We start from the raw sequence: 17703 nt of genomic DNA on the forward strand, positions 1-17703 counted from the left end.
TCCCGCTGTGGCTGTCTGCATCTCCATTTTAAGGAGATAAAAGTACATCACACTGCTTTGCAAATACAAGCCTATGTGTGTCAGCCCACAGTCCATTTATACACACTGCAGACAAGGTGACCAAGTGTCTTGCCCATAGAGACATCAACATGGCTTTCAAGGTATACCCACAGTCCTTCGTTACCATAGCAATTACACAATCAAAGTATGTAACTTTTTGGATGGGGGTTCATTACCTACAGTTTTTAATGGGTATGTTATTTCTCTGCCTGAAATGTTATACACTATAACATTAAAAAGCTCTACCTTACATGTATTCAATTACAGGTGGTTTTATGGCTCAAACATACTGTGATGGAGCACCCATAGTTGCCCCGTCATCACCCGACCGGCACATCTTCCCCTGGCCCAATAGACTGTTTCCACGCAGGACCGTTCATGTGTCCCACCGCCCTGTACCCCCACAGACTGTTTCCCCACTACCTGGACTCTGTTTTCTCCACTAGTGTGTTCGAGGGTACGCACTCGACGCCTATGTCCCACATACTCCTGCAGCAGTATCCGCACCTCTCTGGTGGGACCAAACCGAGGCACTTCCTGGTCATGTTCTAATAGTTTCCAATTTGTGTATTTATTTTGTTTGTTTTTTTAAGTTATTAAGTTGAATTAAGGATAACTATATGAGGGGTTATTTAAGTCATTTTTATTATATTTATTTCCAAGTTGATTTATGATCATGAGTACAGTTTTGCTTATGTTAAATCCTTAAAACCCTTTTTTTTTTTTTTTTTATGGTTAGCCCAGGGGGAGGGGCTAAGGGGTGTATAAGGGGGAGCTACAGCCATTTGGTGTGCCTGTTTTTGGCCTGACTATGTGTGCTGGCTTACTGTAAGAGCGATTGCTGTAAATATTATTGTAAATACTTTTTTTATTTTTTATTTTTGGACTCTACCTCATCATTGCCACTGTAAATATTGCACTCTGCACATTGGGTTGTGGTGTGAATAAAAACGCACTTAGGTGAAGTTTTTTTTGACTGAGCCATCATTTCTTTACATTTATTTACCCATGACACATACCTATAAAAACAGGTATTCTGATTGTGAGCAGATATGACCTGTAACTTGGTTTGGTTTCTCCGTGAAGATAATAAAGGGTTAATACAATACTGTGAAATATTCCAGACAAAGCAATAACATTTCCAAAGAGAAAACCCTCCAACATAACAGTTACACACTGCACATTTAAAACCAAAATAGCTCAGAGCTTTGAGATTGGGAGTAATTCTCACAAAATCATCATATAATTTACATGAAACCATTGAATACACATGAGTTGTTGGAAGAGTGTTCTACAGTAAGGGCCTGTTAACACGAGAACACTTATGGGTAAAAACAACAGAATATTTTATCGGAAGTGCCTTTCGATTAGACGGTGATGGCATTTTTGGGGCTTAAAAACGAAAAAATCTGTAACCCCCCTCCAGAGTGGAAAAGGTGACTATGCTCGGTCGTAGTGTTGCGGTCTACACTGCCCAAGACGCAAAACTCTGGTCAGATCTGCTCACATTGCATACACATTTACGTCACATACATACAGTATACAGAAACCTGGCATGCATACCCAGTCGAATTTCACACACTTTTGCGTCACCATATGCACGCAGATTTCCTCCCGAGAACGCTCGTCTAAACACGGACTAAAAAGTGAAGACGCAACGCCACTTTTGTTTCTTCTGTTCAGACCATCATCATATAAAATCAAGGTCAAAATGTTCTATCCCACCTTGTGGTGTTATGTAGTGGTACTTCGTAAGTTAACAGCTACCTTTTACCATTAGTTTAGTAGAGATGGGCAATTCCAGGGTTTGAATTATCCAAATGATTTGAGTGAAAGTGTATGGGTGCACTTCCTGTATTATCACATGACATGAAGAAAATATGCAGGATTTGTGTGTTCATGGGAATGAAACAAACACAACTTCAGGTATGTTTGTGATCAGCAAACAACATTATAACATAGCTCAGAAAACAGTGTAATATGGGCCTTTTAAAGTCATCTGCATAATTAAAGCAGGTAATGCCAACAGCAATTTCAATTTTAAGTTTAATCAGCTGGCAGCTTCAGTGATCACTCAATAGTTTCTGTGTGTGGAAAATTAGAACACCCACATTTCCAACAAAATAGATAAAAGTCAGGCAAAGTAAAAACATAAATACCAAACAATTTAAAAATGATCTAGCTAATATTAATTGGACTAGATTTAAACTAATTCCTTGTGTTGCAAATGCTGAAGACATCTTCCATGGATTAGTCCTTGTTTGTTTGAGCCTTTTTAAAAAACAGGATCAAGCTTGGGATAAATACAGATTTTCTAAGGACCCTGCTATTAGGGAATCATACTGGCTTCTTAGAAACCACTGTAAAACACAAACACGTAATGCATAAGCTAACTGCTTTAAGGAAGCCTTTGGTCACAATTGAAAAAAAAATACCAGACAGTTTTGGAAACATCTAGACCATCTTCTCAATAAATCAAATGATGACTCAATTGTTAATAAAAATGCTGCTTCAGATCCTCTGATGATATCTGAGGCTTTTAGGACATATTTGTCTTTGATTAGCAGTGCAGAGCACTCTGATCATTCAGCTTCGTCATGCTCATTAAATCAAAATGAAGCATTTTTTTTCTTTTACTAAAATTTCACCATCCGATGTACAAGTTATTTCTGAACTAAAAACTGGTAGTGCTGGCCCAGATGGTTTAGAAGCCAAATTTCTTAAGCTTGGATCTAGTATATTTATATACTGTATTCACTATCTGATCTGTACAATATGTCCTTAGATAGCAGCACCATCCACATTGTTTGGAAAACTGCAAGAGTAACTCCAATATTCAAGGGAGGCGATAACATTGATTTAAGCAATTACCAGTCTATTTCCATAATGTGTACTGTTGCCAAAATATTTGAAAATTTCCAACAATGATATAAATATCGCAATCAATTCAGCATCTTATCTCCTTATCAATCAGGCTTTCATTCTGGTTGTGTACAGTGTACAGGTACTATATTTTTTGACTTTTGATTTTGTACTCCACTACCTACTGTTGGACTCACTCACATCCATAGATCTAAATAGAAATGCTCTTTTACGGTTCAGTGCGACGTCAGTTTATAGTATTTAAAGATGCATCTATTCAACACATTATGAAAAAAGGTGTACCACAGGGTTCTACTCTAGGTCCCTTGTTATTTTCCATTTCTATTAACGATCTGTCTCACGTGTGCACAAACTGTCATGTTCATTTATATGCACATGATACTGTTCTTTATTTTTCAAGCTCCAACTTATCTCAGCTCCAAAACAATCTACAAATAGACTTCAGTTCAGTCCAAAATTGGCTTAGAGTTAACTTCCTAAAACTTAACATGAAAAAATCTCCGTGTATGTTTTTTGGCACTCATCATTTACTTCAGTCTTTTGATCGGAACATATATTTTTACAATGGCACTCTAATGACTGAGGAAACCTTTGTTAAATATTTGGGAGTGTGGGTGGATCCAGAATTAACTTTCAAACTCCACATTGATTATATAATAAAACAACAAACATATTCTTGTTTAATGCCTCTGTACAGATCAGGAGTAAGAAAGAAGTTAATCTGAAATCTTATTCTGCCTATCACTGATTATGACAATTTATCACAACACCTACAATATACATCTTAAACCATTAGATGAATTGTTCAACATATTATGGAGATTCAGTACCACTGGTTTCAGTTTATATTTAAATGTATTTATTTTGACTTTCCATCATATCTGGAATGTTTTCTTGTCCTGTCTACTACAATTTACTCTCTTTGACACTCTCAGTATATAACATTTACTGTACCTCCCATCCGTAAGGAGGCGGGTCAGAGGACTTTTCTTTTCTTTCTCCTTTAGAATGGCTTTGTTAACTTACCTGAAAACTGACTGTCACTGCTGTTGATTCTGTTACCGCTGTGTTTACATTAATAACTATATGGGATGAACCTATGAGAAGTGGGACGGTTGTGAGCAAAACTGTCCTGTTACTTATATTGTATGTATGTGTATGTATGTATTATCTTGTTGTATGTGTTGTTGTGGAACTATGTGTTTGTATGTTGTATGTTCTTAGTCCCCCTTGAAGATGAGATGCAGCACCTCAAGGAGATTTCCATGAATAAATTCAAATTCAAATACTGTGGAACATTCCAGGTAAAGCTGTAACATCTCCATGCAGAGTACCACAGTGCACTTTTAAGCCCTGTTAATTTGTTTTGTGAGTGCGTCTGAAGGTATGTGTTGTCTCTAATTTTCTGTCGGTGGACTATTATTATTCCGCTGATGTGAGGTCCCTCTTGCTCAGTAATAAATGTTTGGTTGGATTTGCTGATATAGGTACTGCCCCCACACTCCTTTTGGGAATAAGCAAGAAAAGGTGATGCAAAGGATAATGGTCTGAAATTGTAAATATGGAAATAAATCAATGAACCAACATAGTAGCCTATATCAGACAAAATGTTATTTATTCACAATAAATAATGAGTACATATATAAGACTGTTTATATCTCCAAAACACAACATGCTCTTTTCCACCTTGTGATGTCATGTAGTGGTAGTTTCCAAGTTAACAGCTAAATTTTGTTCAGTTGAGATTGAAAATTCCAGAGCAGAAATTATCCAAATGATTCTAGTGAAGGCCTATTGAGATAAAAGATACAGCAGAGCACTTTTTCTATTATGACATGACATCACAAGGTGGAACAAAGCGTTTTCTGTTTGAGAGCAGAATTCAGCCAAAATATGCAAGATTTGTGAGTTAAATGTGTGAATGAAACAAAACACAAAAACAAAATATAGAAACACAGAAACTAGTGTAATACAGGCCCTTTAAAGAGACCCTAACTTATAAAATATATGCCAAACATAGCATGAAAGACAATTTGAGAATTTCAAGAAGATCTAAAATTGTTGTTAAAAAAGTCCTGTATCACATCACTCAAGATTGTAGGCACATTGGGATAAATGAAACATATCTTTTTTTCAGTGAAACATAAACTTGTTTCAACCATTTTCATAATAGTACATTTTATTGCCAACACTTACATTTACGTTTTAATGAAGTATTGTAATTACCAAATGTAACAAACCAATACAGAAACAACAAGGGAAATGGTGTCTGTATTAAATGTTCCCCCTTTGCTTTTTTAGATGTGTGTCAGCAAGCTGTAATGCAGGTAATTTCTTTTTAATCATTTTAAAAAGCAAAGGAAATCTACAGCCATGAAGAATTAATTGCATTTCGTTGTTTTTTTTGTTTTTTTTTCATTACATCAAGCAATAGTGGTTTCTCGCTCAGTGGGGACAGACTAGACTATTAAACCAAACAAACGCAAATGTAGAAATGTGCATTAAACTAACTGTGTTTTAAGGGCATTTGGGTGAGACTAGTTTCAACTGAAGATTAATAAAAGTGAATATTATCTTACTATCCACGCAGGCAAATCTATTTACTATACTGCTGAAGGCTTCGCAAAAAAGTCAGAAGCTGTAAAAAGTTGACAAATACTACTACATATGTTGAGAGTCTGTGTTCTGAAAGTGTTTAAAGATGCACTATGTATCTTTTTTGTTGGTTTCCATAGAGATGTTACTGCTTTGCCTGGAATATTCCACTGTATAGCATTAAACTGTCTTCATGGAGGTAATTTAAAGTAAATGTAAGATTGTTATGTTTAAGCCAGTAAACATATACCATATATATTCATCAAAAGAGCTGTTTTTATTAGCCTGATTTATCAGCTGGTTTCACTTCATGGAAACCGTCTGACCTTGCAGCCTTAGGATTTGTTCGCTCGACGGTAGGCGGACACTTTTTTTATGTAACCATTCGCTGCTATTTGGTCATGATGTATGTAATGCACCGCTAACAGGGCTAACTGGTATATTAAGCTTTTTTCCAAATGCCATAGGAATAAGGGCAATAACTTGAGGAAATTCACAGAACATTCTCTTTGTTCCAGCTTTAAATCCTCGATCTCAGGAATCGTTGCCAACACAGATTGTATAGCTTCGTCTACATCCATCTGACCACTTTGTTTACTGTTGTGCTGTACCACAAAAAGGGACCCAGTCATGGCTTCACAGCTCTTCGCTGATTGATCGGTGCCCAGACTTGCACTTCTGGGGGTTTTCCGAACCGGCTAGTGACCTAGTCACTGGAGAGAAATGAAAATGAGCAGAGGTACTAGGTGGCACCAGCCTGGCTATGTTTTTATAAGAAGGAGGAGGAAATGTCAGACCTGCTATATCATAGACTGTATAAAGAAGTGAGTCACCCAAAGAGTTTGACTCTAGTCAAATAGAAATAAATATACAAGGTTTATATGAAGAAAGTTAATACGAACATTTTAAGACCAAAATGATGAGACTCTCATAGCAGCAGTCAGACAAAGGGGTGCCAATTTTTCAATATAAATTCAACTGGAGCCAGAATGGATGGAGCCGGTGCCACATGAACACTTCCCATTTAGACCGCAGGTTAACTATGTCAACTTATATGTGTTATATTCATGGATTTCAGACCAACAATTCCTTCCTGATTTGAATTACTTATGTGAGGATTCAGTGAGGACCTTTCTCCGTATTCAAAAGATATAATATTTTAATCTGAATTGCTTAATCGCTATGACCACAGAGACAGTTGCCATGGCTTGAAACCCATGAATAGAAGAACCAAAGAGGAGAGAGTGGATAGTCACAGATGAAATGAAGTTACTTGGTCTGAGGAGAGGGTGATATGTTCCCTTTATCTTAGTGGTGAAAAAGTGTCTGAACATTACTCCTCGCTGTGAGCATACCCCACTACAGCTGAGACAGAACAGTGGGTTTAACAAAGCAGGAGAATCCGACATTGGGCACGGACAATAGCAGGCTGTGACATTGACTAATTGTGTTGTGTGTGCTCAAATGTGCACAAGATTAATGAGTCCTCAGCTCAAGCAGAAGACTTTGTCAAACAGACCATGAACATGTGGTTTTAGGGCTACACTACTCTGCTTTAATTGTCATATAAATATATGTGTGTATTGGCTGCATGTTGGTTTGCTATTTTTGTACTGTTGTTTTTGTAAATGTTTTGAATGTTTATAATAATGTTTTTCATGAGTGTTAATGTGAAGGACAGGTCAGAATTCTGTGGGGCATTTAAGGACTCATATTACGCTATTTTCTGATCAATGATATAATGTTGTTTACTCATTAAAACATACCTGGAGTTATGTTTAACACACAAACCCTGCATGTTTTTTTCTCAGACTTCTAACTTCTCAGAGAAAACACCTTGTAATGGCATGTGTTAAGACAGGAAGTGCTCCTCTGTGTTTTTTAACTCCATACAACTTCACTAGATTTATTTGATTTTAGTCCTAGAATTGCCAATTTCTATTTAATTCAAGGTGAAAGGTAACTGTTAACTTGAAAACTTCCACTACACAATATCACAAAGTAGAACTGAGCATTTTTTGTTTGGAGATGTACACAGACTAATAATGCTACTTTACTTATATGAATCAAAGTTTATGATGTCCTTAACTAATATGTGAATTTTGTGTATGAACAAGTGAACTGAGGTGAGCGTGCAATCAATGATCCAGTAGTTTGTCAACTGTTTTCCAGTCTAATGATAGCCTGATTCATCAGCCGGTTTCACTTCATGGAAATCGTCTGACCTCTGACCTCTGACGTCTGACCATTAGAATTCATTCACTCGACGGTAGGCGGATACTTTTTTATTTAACCATCTCTGCTATTTGGTTGTGAAGTATGTAATGCGCTGCTAATGGGGCTGACTGGTATATTAAGCTTTTTCCAAATCCCGTAGGAAGAAGGGCAATAACGTCTTTCCCCTTGATGAAATTCATAGAACATTCTCTTTGTTCATCCTTTAAATCCTCGATCTCATGGAATCGTTGCCAACACAGAATGTATGGCTCTTCGTTGATTGGCTGGTGCTCGGACTCGCACTTTCGGGGTTCTTGTAGACCGTCTAGTGTATTCCAATTCCTGACCTAGTTGCTGGAGAGAAATTAAATTGAGCGGTGGCACTAGGTGGCGCCAGCCTGGCTAGTCTAATGAGGGAAAGCAATTGGATTTTAAAACAGGAAAAATACACATTTGGTGCATAAAAAAAATTTTATGGAATAAAAAATTATCTATAGCTTAATTTTTTAAATAATTTTTTGTTTGTTTTTTTGTTTTTGCTTGTGAATACATTTGTCAAGAAGAAGAAGGTATATTTAGTGTTTAAGTGGTTGGGACCCTCTCTATGTCTTTCATCATCAGGCATCAAAAGCAAAGTCTGTCTCCGGATTTTGTGAGACTGTAGTATTTTTTAATAGCTTGAATCCAGTTGGATGAGTGAAAGGGATAGTTGGCTCTGAGTTTGATGTTGGACAGCTCTGGTTCAACAGTTGGGTTCTTGTCAGGTCTCGATACTGAAAGTTTCTGGTGTTTTTCATTTTTTGCCACATTTGTTTCAGTGCTCTGTGACTGCTGTTGAGGTTGCAGTCTTAAGTTATGTTTTTTCCTTCTCTTCTTTTTGGGAGTTTGTGGCACTTCTTTTGGCTCAGGCTCTGCTTTTAGTTCCTGGGTTGCTGAAATTTTCCAGACTTCTCCAACTTCTCCAAACTGTACTATACATTCAGGCATCTCCAAACTTAAGCTTTGATGCCATCACGCTTTGCTTTCCTTGTTTTTGGTGTAACTTGTTTGGTTACTGAAGGCAACTCAACACAAGGTTTGAAAAGGGGTCCAAAATGGACTTCAAATCCTTGTCTGTCACCTGGAATCTCCAAACAAATGCTAACTCTAGCCTTTGTGGCCTTGCGTGGTCTTGTTGTGCTGTAGATTCATTCACCTCCATTGGCTCAGGGTTGGTTTCTTGCTTAGTTACTGCAGACATATGAACACAAGGCTTGAAGAGGGACTTGTCAACCTCACCAAAACTGATGTAGGACCTTTGAGATGTCTGGTTATGGGCCTAAATATTATTACAATGAAATAACATAGATCATATGGATACTCCTTAGATGCTGTGAGTTTGTGTGCCATCTGACCAGCATGTTTGTGGAGGTATAGGACATTTTGAGAACCCAAGGGAAACCTATATGTAGACACAGGCAGAACATGCAAACCACATGCAGAAATCAACTCTGCACCTTCTTGCTCAGAGCAGTTTTGAGCCTGCTTGTTGAGCATTGCATAAAGCTGAAATACTGGTTTGTGATTCTCTGTTTAGTCCTGACTGTGGGCACCAGCAGGAGGCTAGTCCCTGAGGTGAAACTAAAACTGGCACAGCCGCTGACTCAATCATAACAACTTGATTATCATTTACTCACAGAATTTAAGATACTAGCTGAAAATATCATGCTTTTGGGCCCCATACTTCACAATAAATTAAATTAAATAATCCATATTCATTTCTTTTACATCCACATACTTATATTACTGACCCTTCACTACACTCCCAAACTGAGATAAGGACATCAGCAAATTACCGTCCCCAGCCCATTAGGCCTATTCCCTGCACAAAAAGCAATATGCCGTAAGAGGTTAGTCATGTGTGGTTAATTATATGGTCTATGTAATGCAGAGCAGTGATAAACATGGAGCTCATTATTTCAAGGTCGTCAAAAGGTTAAATCTTCATGACTTCCCTTTAACCAGCAGTTTATGATTTATCAGCAATTTCTGTGTCAATTAAGAAAGGCAATTACTGCACACACACAAACTTTCATATTTAGAGTTAATATAAATATGATGGATTCACAAAATAATGCAGATTACTGACCTTGCCAATGGAACAAATGACACACAAATAACCAAATAATGTTGGAGATGTTGGCAGTGTAAATGGCCAATACCTGAGAAGGGCGTGCATCTCAGTAAATTACATTACATTTTCTTTTTGTTGTTACTCATGGACCCAGGCTATATTCTTCAGAACTGAATGATGCATCAACATCAATATTGCTATAATAACATCCCTCCCAGTGGCCCATGTGCTTAAGGAATGCAGTTTACTGTACAAAATGACGACTCTGTGGCGCAATGGCGTCATCTATTGGTTGTATTAAAATCTTGCTGCTTTTTCGCGCAGCTTTACAAAAGAGATACATTTGTGGGGCGCTTCATAAACATTAATCATATTTAAGCAGACATGGAAAAAATATGTGTGTGTGTTTGAGGTGTGTGGGGGGGTACACAGAATGCAATTTTTCTTGGATAAATTTGTGTTATTTTGATCTGGTGACGGGTCTAAACTAAAACATACAAAAAGTGGAAAAGCAAAATCCTAAAAATGATTCACGAAGTGCATATACGAATGTAGTATAGGCTATAAAAAAAAAAAAAAGAAAAAAAAAACAAACAGAGTTGTACACTTTTAAGTTGAGCTACTCGTCGAAGTAAAAGTAGTAAAGTGAAGGTTGGTGGGGGCTGGCGGGCAGGGGCGTGTCCACAGCTCAGGGGGCGGGGGCTGCGGGGTCAGAGTTGATCGTGTTTTGTCTTTTGTGCTGATTCTGGAGCAGGAGGAGAGTGGAGTCCGAGCGATCAGCGGTGTCTCTTCCCTCTTCCCCGGGTCCTCTCTAAACTCCCTCCCGAACCTCTCCCCTTCTACCCTAACACCCTACCCACCCCCCGAACGCTCTCTACGGGACGCGAAAGGTAAGACCACCGCATAAAACGACGCGTTTGCTTAGTTTTTCCCTCTCGGTTTTGCAATGAAGGACGCGGGTAACTCATAATGCTTCAGTGCGCTCACTAGGCCGCAGGAGCCGACTATTTCCTGGAACGCTAGCGTGCTCAATGGAAAATTACCCCAAGTGAAATGAATGACCAATCTGCATCTACTTATTTTGTATGGGGTAATACTATCTATCTTCCCGATTGAAATAGTTTACCTACTGCCTTCACACGCGGTGATTTGATGTTTAGTAGTTTACTTGTTGTGATAGCTCGCATGGCGTAAATCTCGTTTGCGTGACTAGCGGAGATGCTCTTTCCACAATAGGATTTGGCTATGGAGCTGGATGCACGAAGCTCCGTAAATAACCCTACTGATTGCAAAGTGAATACATTATATCACTACGATGTTTTTGACTATAAATTACTGCTTGTAGATTAGAAAGTGAAACGTGCGTCGCTTCCCCCGCTTTTCCAGCACATAGACGGCGCCACTCGGAAACAGTGGCTCATTGTGCTGATGCTGAATGAATGGATTCGGGCCAGTGAGTCGTGCATTACCGCAACGAGTACTGCCCTTTATATCACGATATCTTCTGATGTTTATTTACTAATAAAGCTAAAAACCTGAGTCTATAAATACACTATTAGCACTTTTCGTAATGTAAACAGAACTAGGCTAGTTGCACGCAGCCATGTTGTTTATTGTTTTAATTTTAATCTCGTTTGTTTTTTGATCTGTTGCAGCTACCAGTGACCAAAGACATATTTCGTCGGCCAGTACAGTGTCTACTATGGAATCCAGTCTGGTTGAAGGGGGACTTAATGTCACCTTAACTATCAGGCTTCTTATGCATGGGAAGGAGGTTGGAAGCATCATTGGCAAAGTATGTTTTGATTTCTCTTACAATTATTTCTTTTTTCTTGTCTTCCTTATGCTAAAATGTTTATTCCTTCTTTGTAGAAAGGAGAGTCGGTGAAGAAGATGAGAGAGGAGGTAAGAGGGTGCTTACATGCATGATGCAATACTCTGTATCATGCTGCAATGAAAGTAAACTTTAAAATTTAATGCTTCCTGTGCCATTTTGATTTAATTGTTGCGCTCTTTGACATACACTCTAAGCATATTTGCATGTTGTGTTTACATAACATTTATTCAGTTTCAAAATTACTTGACAGTTGTTTAAATAATTGATGAGCAGGACCAGCTCCATAATATTCTTGGTGAAATCCTATCTATTACATTTGACAATTTATGAAAGTGTTCAACTTCTTGTCCAGTTTGTTTATGGACGCCAGAGAACAGTATTTAATCATAGGGGCCACCATAGTCTTCTCTCTTGATTTAAAATGCTGCATGTTTAGAGTTTCAGTGGCATTCACTGTTACATGATCAGAGTGAGAGTGATTTTGGGTGTCCTGTTTTCTCTGTAGAGTGGAGCTCGCATCAATATCTCAGAGGGCAACTGTCCCGAGAGGATCATAACACTCGCAGGGCCCACCACCTCCATTTTCAAAGCCTTCTCCATGATCATCGAGAAACTAGAGGAGGTAAGAACCGAGCACCTACACCAGTGTACACCTGGTATGTGGTGGCACTCGTGGTCCTCTGCTAGAGTGCCAGTTCCGACTTAGACTTCACAGGTACTTTAGTAATCATTGTTGATTGGTGTTTTGAAGGTTTAGACCTAGTTTATATCCAGCTAGTTTTAGGTGGGCTGAATAATTCCGGGAAAAAATCTAGTTGCAATTTTTCTGACAAATATTTTGATTGGCAATTTATGTTTAAAAAGTTGTTTTCTGGTCAGTGCGGATATTGTAAATACTCCAGGAGCATTGACATGAGAGAAGACTGAAATGAACTAATAAACTAAGAATCAAAAGACATATCAGAACAATTAGTAGTATACAAACATAAGTACAGCTTACAGATTTTGCTTTTAAAATGTTATATTTAATTTTTTGCTGTGCAGTATCTAACTGCAGCCTTTGTGGTAGGATAATTTAACCATCTCAAATTGTAATTTTGATTCAAATCTGAATGTTCAGTCACTACTTGGTGTGAAAAGTTTGCAAGTCTGGATTTTCATAAAATTGTGAACTGCAAAGAAAATTCAATTTACATTGAGATTTATTGTACTTTCAGGACATAAGCAACTCTATGTCAAACAGTACGGCCACCAGCAAGCCTCCCGTCACCATGCGCCTCGTCGTGCCGGCCAGTCAGTGCGGCTCTCTTATTGGGAAAGGAGGCTGCAAGATCAAGGAGATCAGAGAGGTCTGTGCTCACTGTTCTAGTATGTGGTGATGTCATCTCTACAATGGGGGCAAGAGCCAGTATTCCTGTAACAATAACCGTATATGGGGTGTTCATGATAAACATTCAGAAAGAAAATCCACAAATATGAACCTAATTAGCGACAATATATACGGTTCCATTTATGTATTAGACATTGGCCTATAACATAATTGTAAAGCAGTGGAGAGTGTATCTGCAAACTACTTGAGTTATTAGTAATATTTAGTATTCTGAAACTGCAGTGTGTTAGTATACCAGTTCTTTTCTTTGCTTTTTGTACAATTTTGGCAAATAAATCTCTATGGACGTTATTACTAGCAACAGCAGAAACTTTGCCACATTTTTTTCTCATCTTCGACTGTCTTTTTACTGTTTCCCAATCTTATAACTACGGGGACAATTAGATGGCATATGATACCACAAAAAACAACAGTATTCCTATTAAATCATTCCAATTAGGAGTGGCGCCAGAATGGACAATGCAGGTTTAAATGTAGTTGGCCTCCTGCAGTGATAAAACCCTAATGTGAAATTCAGTTTTTCCATAGCCTCATTCTGAGTATTTTATGGTTGCTATTTGAACATTTTTAGACAAGATTGGATGTTCTATGAAATATCTTGGCGGCCCCATTAGAAGAAATGACAATCCACATCACTGTAACCCCCTCCATAAGTTCCACTTTTCTAACTTTCTGTTTTTGTGTGTGTGTTGCAGTCGGCCGGAGCTCAGGTACAAGTAGCAGGGGACATGTTGCCCAACTCCACAGAGCGTGCCATCACTGTCGCAGGGACCCCACAGTCCATCATCGAGTGTGTCAAACAGATCTGTGTCGTTATGCTAGAGGTATGGGCATCAACAAAATTTAAAGTTTACTATTCTGTCTGAAACTATAGCATTTGTCTTGTAATACACCTTAATTTTTCGCTAGAGCAGGAATAAAACAAAAAAAAAAGATATTGAGAAATGTTATTTTAAGTCTAAATGGTAGGGCTGGACAGTATACCTAAAAAAACAAACATTTTAAAAAAAAAATTTTAACATTGTTAATCACAATTTTGGATTAAACGTTATTTTCTTATTGAAGATAATTGACACATTTCTTTCAGTATTAAAGTATCCTCTAAACCACATGCTTTGACAAAGATTGGCTGCAGACCTTTTGATTAAAAAGACCCAAGCATGTTATTGACCATTAGACATGACTGAATCCTGACTAAAACTAAATTAATTGCACAGCCCTACTTGATTTCTAGACTGTAAGACTAAATTATTAACTTGAATTATTTTTGCTGCTTGTGTTGTAATGAAATGTTATGTTTCTTATTTTAGTCCCCACCAAAAGGTGTGACTATCCCATACAGACCCAAACCCTCAGGCTCTCCTGTCATCTTCGCAGGTGGTCAGGTAAGGACAGTTTTTCCCTTTTTTAAAATTTCTAATGTGACCTTTTGCAGATAGTGGTAGTACTTTTCCTTTAGAAAATGCCGATTGTAGTCCGGTCCTCTTCAGGTTTTGTTCTTTAGTGGAGTACGGGTTGGGGTTTGATGGATATTGAAGTGGTCTGACATGCCTGGTTAAGTGCTCTTCTCTCCTTGTAGGCTTACGCTGTCCAAGGGCAGCACGCCATTCCACAGCCTGATGTAAGTGAAGGGCCCTCTGTAAGTGATCCAATATATCTGCTCTACCGTCCTGGGGAGCCATGCCCTCCTATCTCACCTCCTTTCACTTTATTTCCTATTACCTTCTATTATCTTTTGCATTCATTCTAAACACCACTATTGTTGAATCTCCTATAATTACCTACAGCACGTTCCATTTCACTATTCTTTCCATAATCACACCACTTTAAAGGGATTTACAAAATACTATGCACTAATGGTGTTAAGACGACTGTGCTCATGAGTCCTTCTGTTTGTTTGTTGCTCGTCTGAACAGCTCACCAAACTTCACCAGCTGGCCATGCAGCAGAGCCCCTTTCCCATTGCACACGGCAACCAGTGCTTCCAGGGTAGGCTCACGCTCCAACCAGAATGCGATGTATTTGTAATCCTGATAATCAAGTCTGATGTGAAATCTTTGTGTTATTTCAGCTGGGATGGATGCCTCTGCACAGACGGGCTCTCATGAGCTAACCATTCCAAACGATGTATGTCACCTCTCCTTTTAGAGTGGAGCCTTTATTTAATGTGATAAATCAGAGGCTCTTGTCTCAACATTTTCTGTTTATTTTCAGCTCATTGGATGCATCATTGGACGCCAAGGGGCAAAGATCAACGAGATCCGTCAGATGTCGGGTGCTCAGATCAAGATTGCCAACCCAGTGGAGGGCTCTACCGATCGCCAGGTCACCATCACGGGCTCCCACGCCAGCATCAGCCTGGCCGAGTACCTCATCAATGCCCGGTAAAACAGAGAGAACCTTTTGACCCTAGATACAATTTAGTGCACTGCTTCACTTTACTGTTATTATTGTAATAATGATGTTGTAAATGTTGTCGATGTATTTCTGCTCTAAATATGTTTCTGTTCCTCAGGCTGTCCTCAGAAGCCACTGGACTGGCAGCCAACTAACGCGGAGGTCTCATCTGCACCTGACTCCCCCCTCTCCTTTTTACCGAAGCCCCACACTCGATTAATGCAAAAACCAAGTAAACTCACTGTTCTCTTTGCTTTGGATACATGTAATCACATCCTTCTCGCATCAGAATATGGATATTTTATTTATTTATTTTTCAAATTACTTTCCATTTAGTTTCCAGAAATATCCTTCCTAATGTGTTCTCATATTTTGCTGTATATCTGTATGATCTTTATAATAGGTAAAGTTTTAGAAAAATCTGAAAATAATGTTTTTTATGTCAGATTTTTCTTAGAAAATGTAAAAAATGAAGAAAAAACTCACAATAACATTGATAGACTGTTCTTTCCTTTAACTAAATATTTATTTTATTTAATACACAACGTCTACACAGTAAGAGTGCATTGATATTTGCCACCTATTTGGAACAGTACTTTTGAATATGGCATTGGGGGAAGGCGCTAGCAGGTGTATGATTTTTCCAGTTGAAGTTGTATGCGGGTAGAAATCTCATGTTGAAGGCAATTTAACTTGTGTTTGGTGGAGTTTTAAGGAGAAATAATTAAGCAACTTTTTTGTCACACCTCTAATCTGCAAAGTAATTGTTTTGTGTCATTCCTGTTTCCACCTTGTTTTTTATTGATCAGGACTTTTGAGTGTTGTTGTTGTATTGGATCATTTTGAGCGGACCGCGCGTCAGCAGGAGGTCCCGAGTGAGAGGAAGCATTTTGTTTTTCAGCAATTACAAGACCACAATAATGATGAAAATAACATTGAAATGTTTGTTTTAAATAGAGAAAATATTTTTTTTAACTGCAGGGTTTGGGGAATGCTACCGGGGCAGAACTTCAACATATTGGTCTTTATAAATATATTATGCTGAGGAATTAAATTAAGATAAACTAGAATGAGAAATATAGAAATAACACTAGTTTCCTGCTATCTGTTTTTGCTTGGGTCAGATTTTATTTTTTATTATTCTTTGCAGGATGAAGAAACACGTTTTTTGTGCACGTTTTCAAAACTATTGTAGATCTGGGTGCAAATGAATTGTTGAAGAATTGAAATGCAGAAATAAAAAAAATATGTGAAATGCTGAAATGTCCTGATTATTGAATGGGTCAGATTAAATTTATACAGTGCTTTTTTATTGAGTTTAAAAAGTAAAAATTGTTATTAAGATGAGTGGAGTTCACTCCTGTAAATCATGGTAATGTCATTACCGGAGTATATTAGACCAAATGCATCATGAAATGGAGTTAGAAAACAATGATGTCATAGAATTTGGATTATCCAGCCCTATAAATGCACCTGTTTAAATGTTTATGTTCAAAATACTATACATGGCCAAATTTGGGAGATTTTTTTATAATCTGTCAATTAATAAATTGCAATTTTTAGTGAACCTTAACATCTAGTTTATTGTTACTTCCCTCCTCCCTGGCGGAGATGTTCATAACAGTGAAAGTACTGGGGTTGTCAGTATCACTGTCCAGATAGTATTGAAAACTAGTCATTTAAACAAATCGCATAAACTGGACAAAAAATCCTTTTAGATTGAATCTTTAACAGTGTAACACCATATGGTGATATTAAAGACACTTATTTTGTGTTGAAAATTACAGTAACTATATTTTGAATTAAAATATTTTTAATGTTTAGTATTGTGACACTTATGTACTGAGAGTACTCCATCTGAGAGATCTCACACAAATGTGAACACAACCAATAAAGTGACACTCTGACACTGTGCACATGCTTAAAGTTGTTGAAAATAGTCATTTATTTCTCATCCATCTGTCGTTGAGTGACATAGCAACAGCACAAACTGTAGCTATTACAAGGCTTGTGATTTTTAAACAAACATCACACTGTTTTTTAAACCAATACATTATTTATTGTTCATAGTATTTTTGCTTTTCGATATAATTCCTATGTTACAGGTACAATGTGCAATGCCGTATAAAAACAGAACATTTCTATTCAAACCCAAAGGATACTTATAGTCTTCTACTGAAACCACCACAGAGTGCTCTAGTCAGGCCTTTT

General features: G+C 37.8%; 1 protein-coding gene across 2 annotated transcripts; it reads left to right on the plus strand.

Moving 5' to 3' along the window:
• The first annotated feature begins 10601 nt into the window (after positions 1-10601).
• pcbp2 (poly(rC) binding protein 2) lies at positions 10602-16755 on the plus strand. Of its 2 annotated transcripts, none has more exons than XM_020929710.2 (12): positions 10602-10758; positions 11524-11663; positions 11741-11773; positions 12211-12327; positions 12923-13054; positions 13791-13919; positions 14406-14480; positions 14675-14734; positions 15012-15084; positions 15167-15222; positions 15310-15479; positions 15611-16755. In XM_020929710.2, exons 2-12 carry the CDS (start codon positions 11571-11573, stop codon positions 15645-15647), a joined length of 975 nt encoding a protein of 324 aa, XP_020785369.1. In that variant the 5' UTR covers positions 10602-10758; positions 11524-11570; the 3' UTR covers positions 15648-16755. The 2 variants fall into 2 exon arrangements, with proteins under 2 accessions (XP_020785369.1, XP_020785370.1); XM_020929711.2 differs by having other exon boundaries at positions 14675-14716.
• Positions 16756-17703: the final 948 nt, after the last annotated feature.

This window comes from Boleophthalmus pectinirostris, unplaced genomic scaffold (assembly GCF_026225935.1).
Source record: "Boleophthalmus pectinirostris isolate CB_2022bp ecotype Guang Dong unplaced genomic scaffold, ASM2622593v1 HiC_scaffold_8, whole genome shotgun sequence".
NCBI classification, from domain to species: Eukaryota; Metazoa; Chordata; class Actinopteri; order Gobiiformes; family Gobiidae; genus Boleophthalmus; species Boleophthalmus pectinirostris.

Coding starts and splice junctions, on each gene's coding strand:
- pcbp2 (XM_020929710.2), top strand. CDS start 11,571: ATGGAATCCAGTCTGGTTGAAGGGGGACTTAATGTCACCTTAACTATC. Junction 14,481..14,674: donor TCATCTTCGCAGGTGGTCAG/GTAAGGACAGTT, acceptor CTCTCCTTGTAG/GCTTACGCTGTCCAAGGGCA. Junction 15,085..15,166: donor CGGCAACCAGTGCTTCCAGG/GTAGGCTCACGC, acceptor GTGTTATTTCAG/CTGGGATGGATGCCTCTGCA.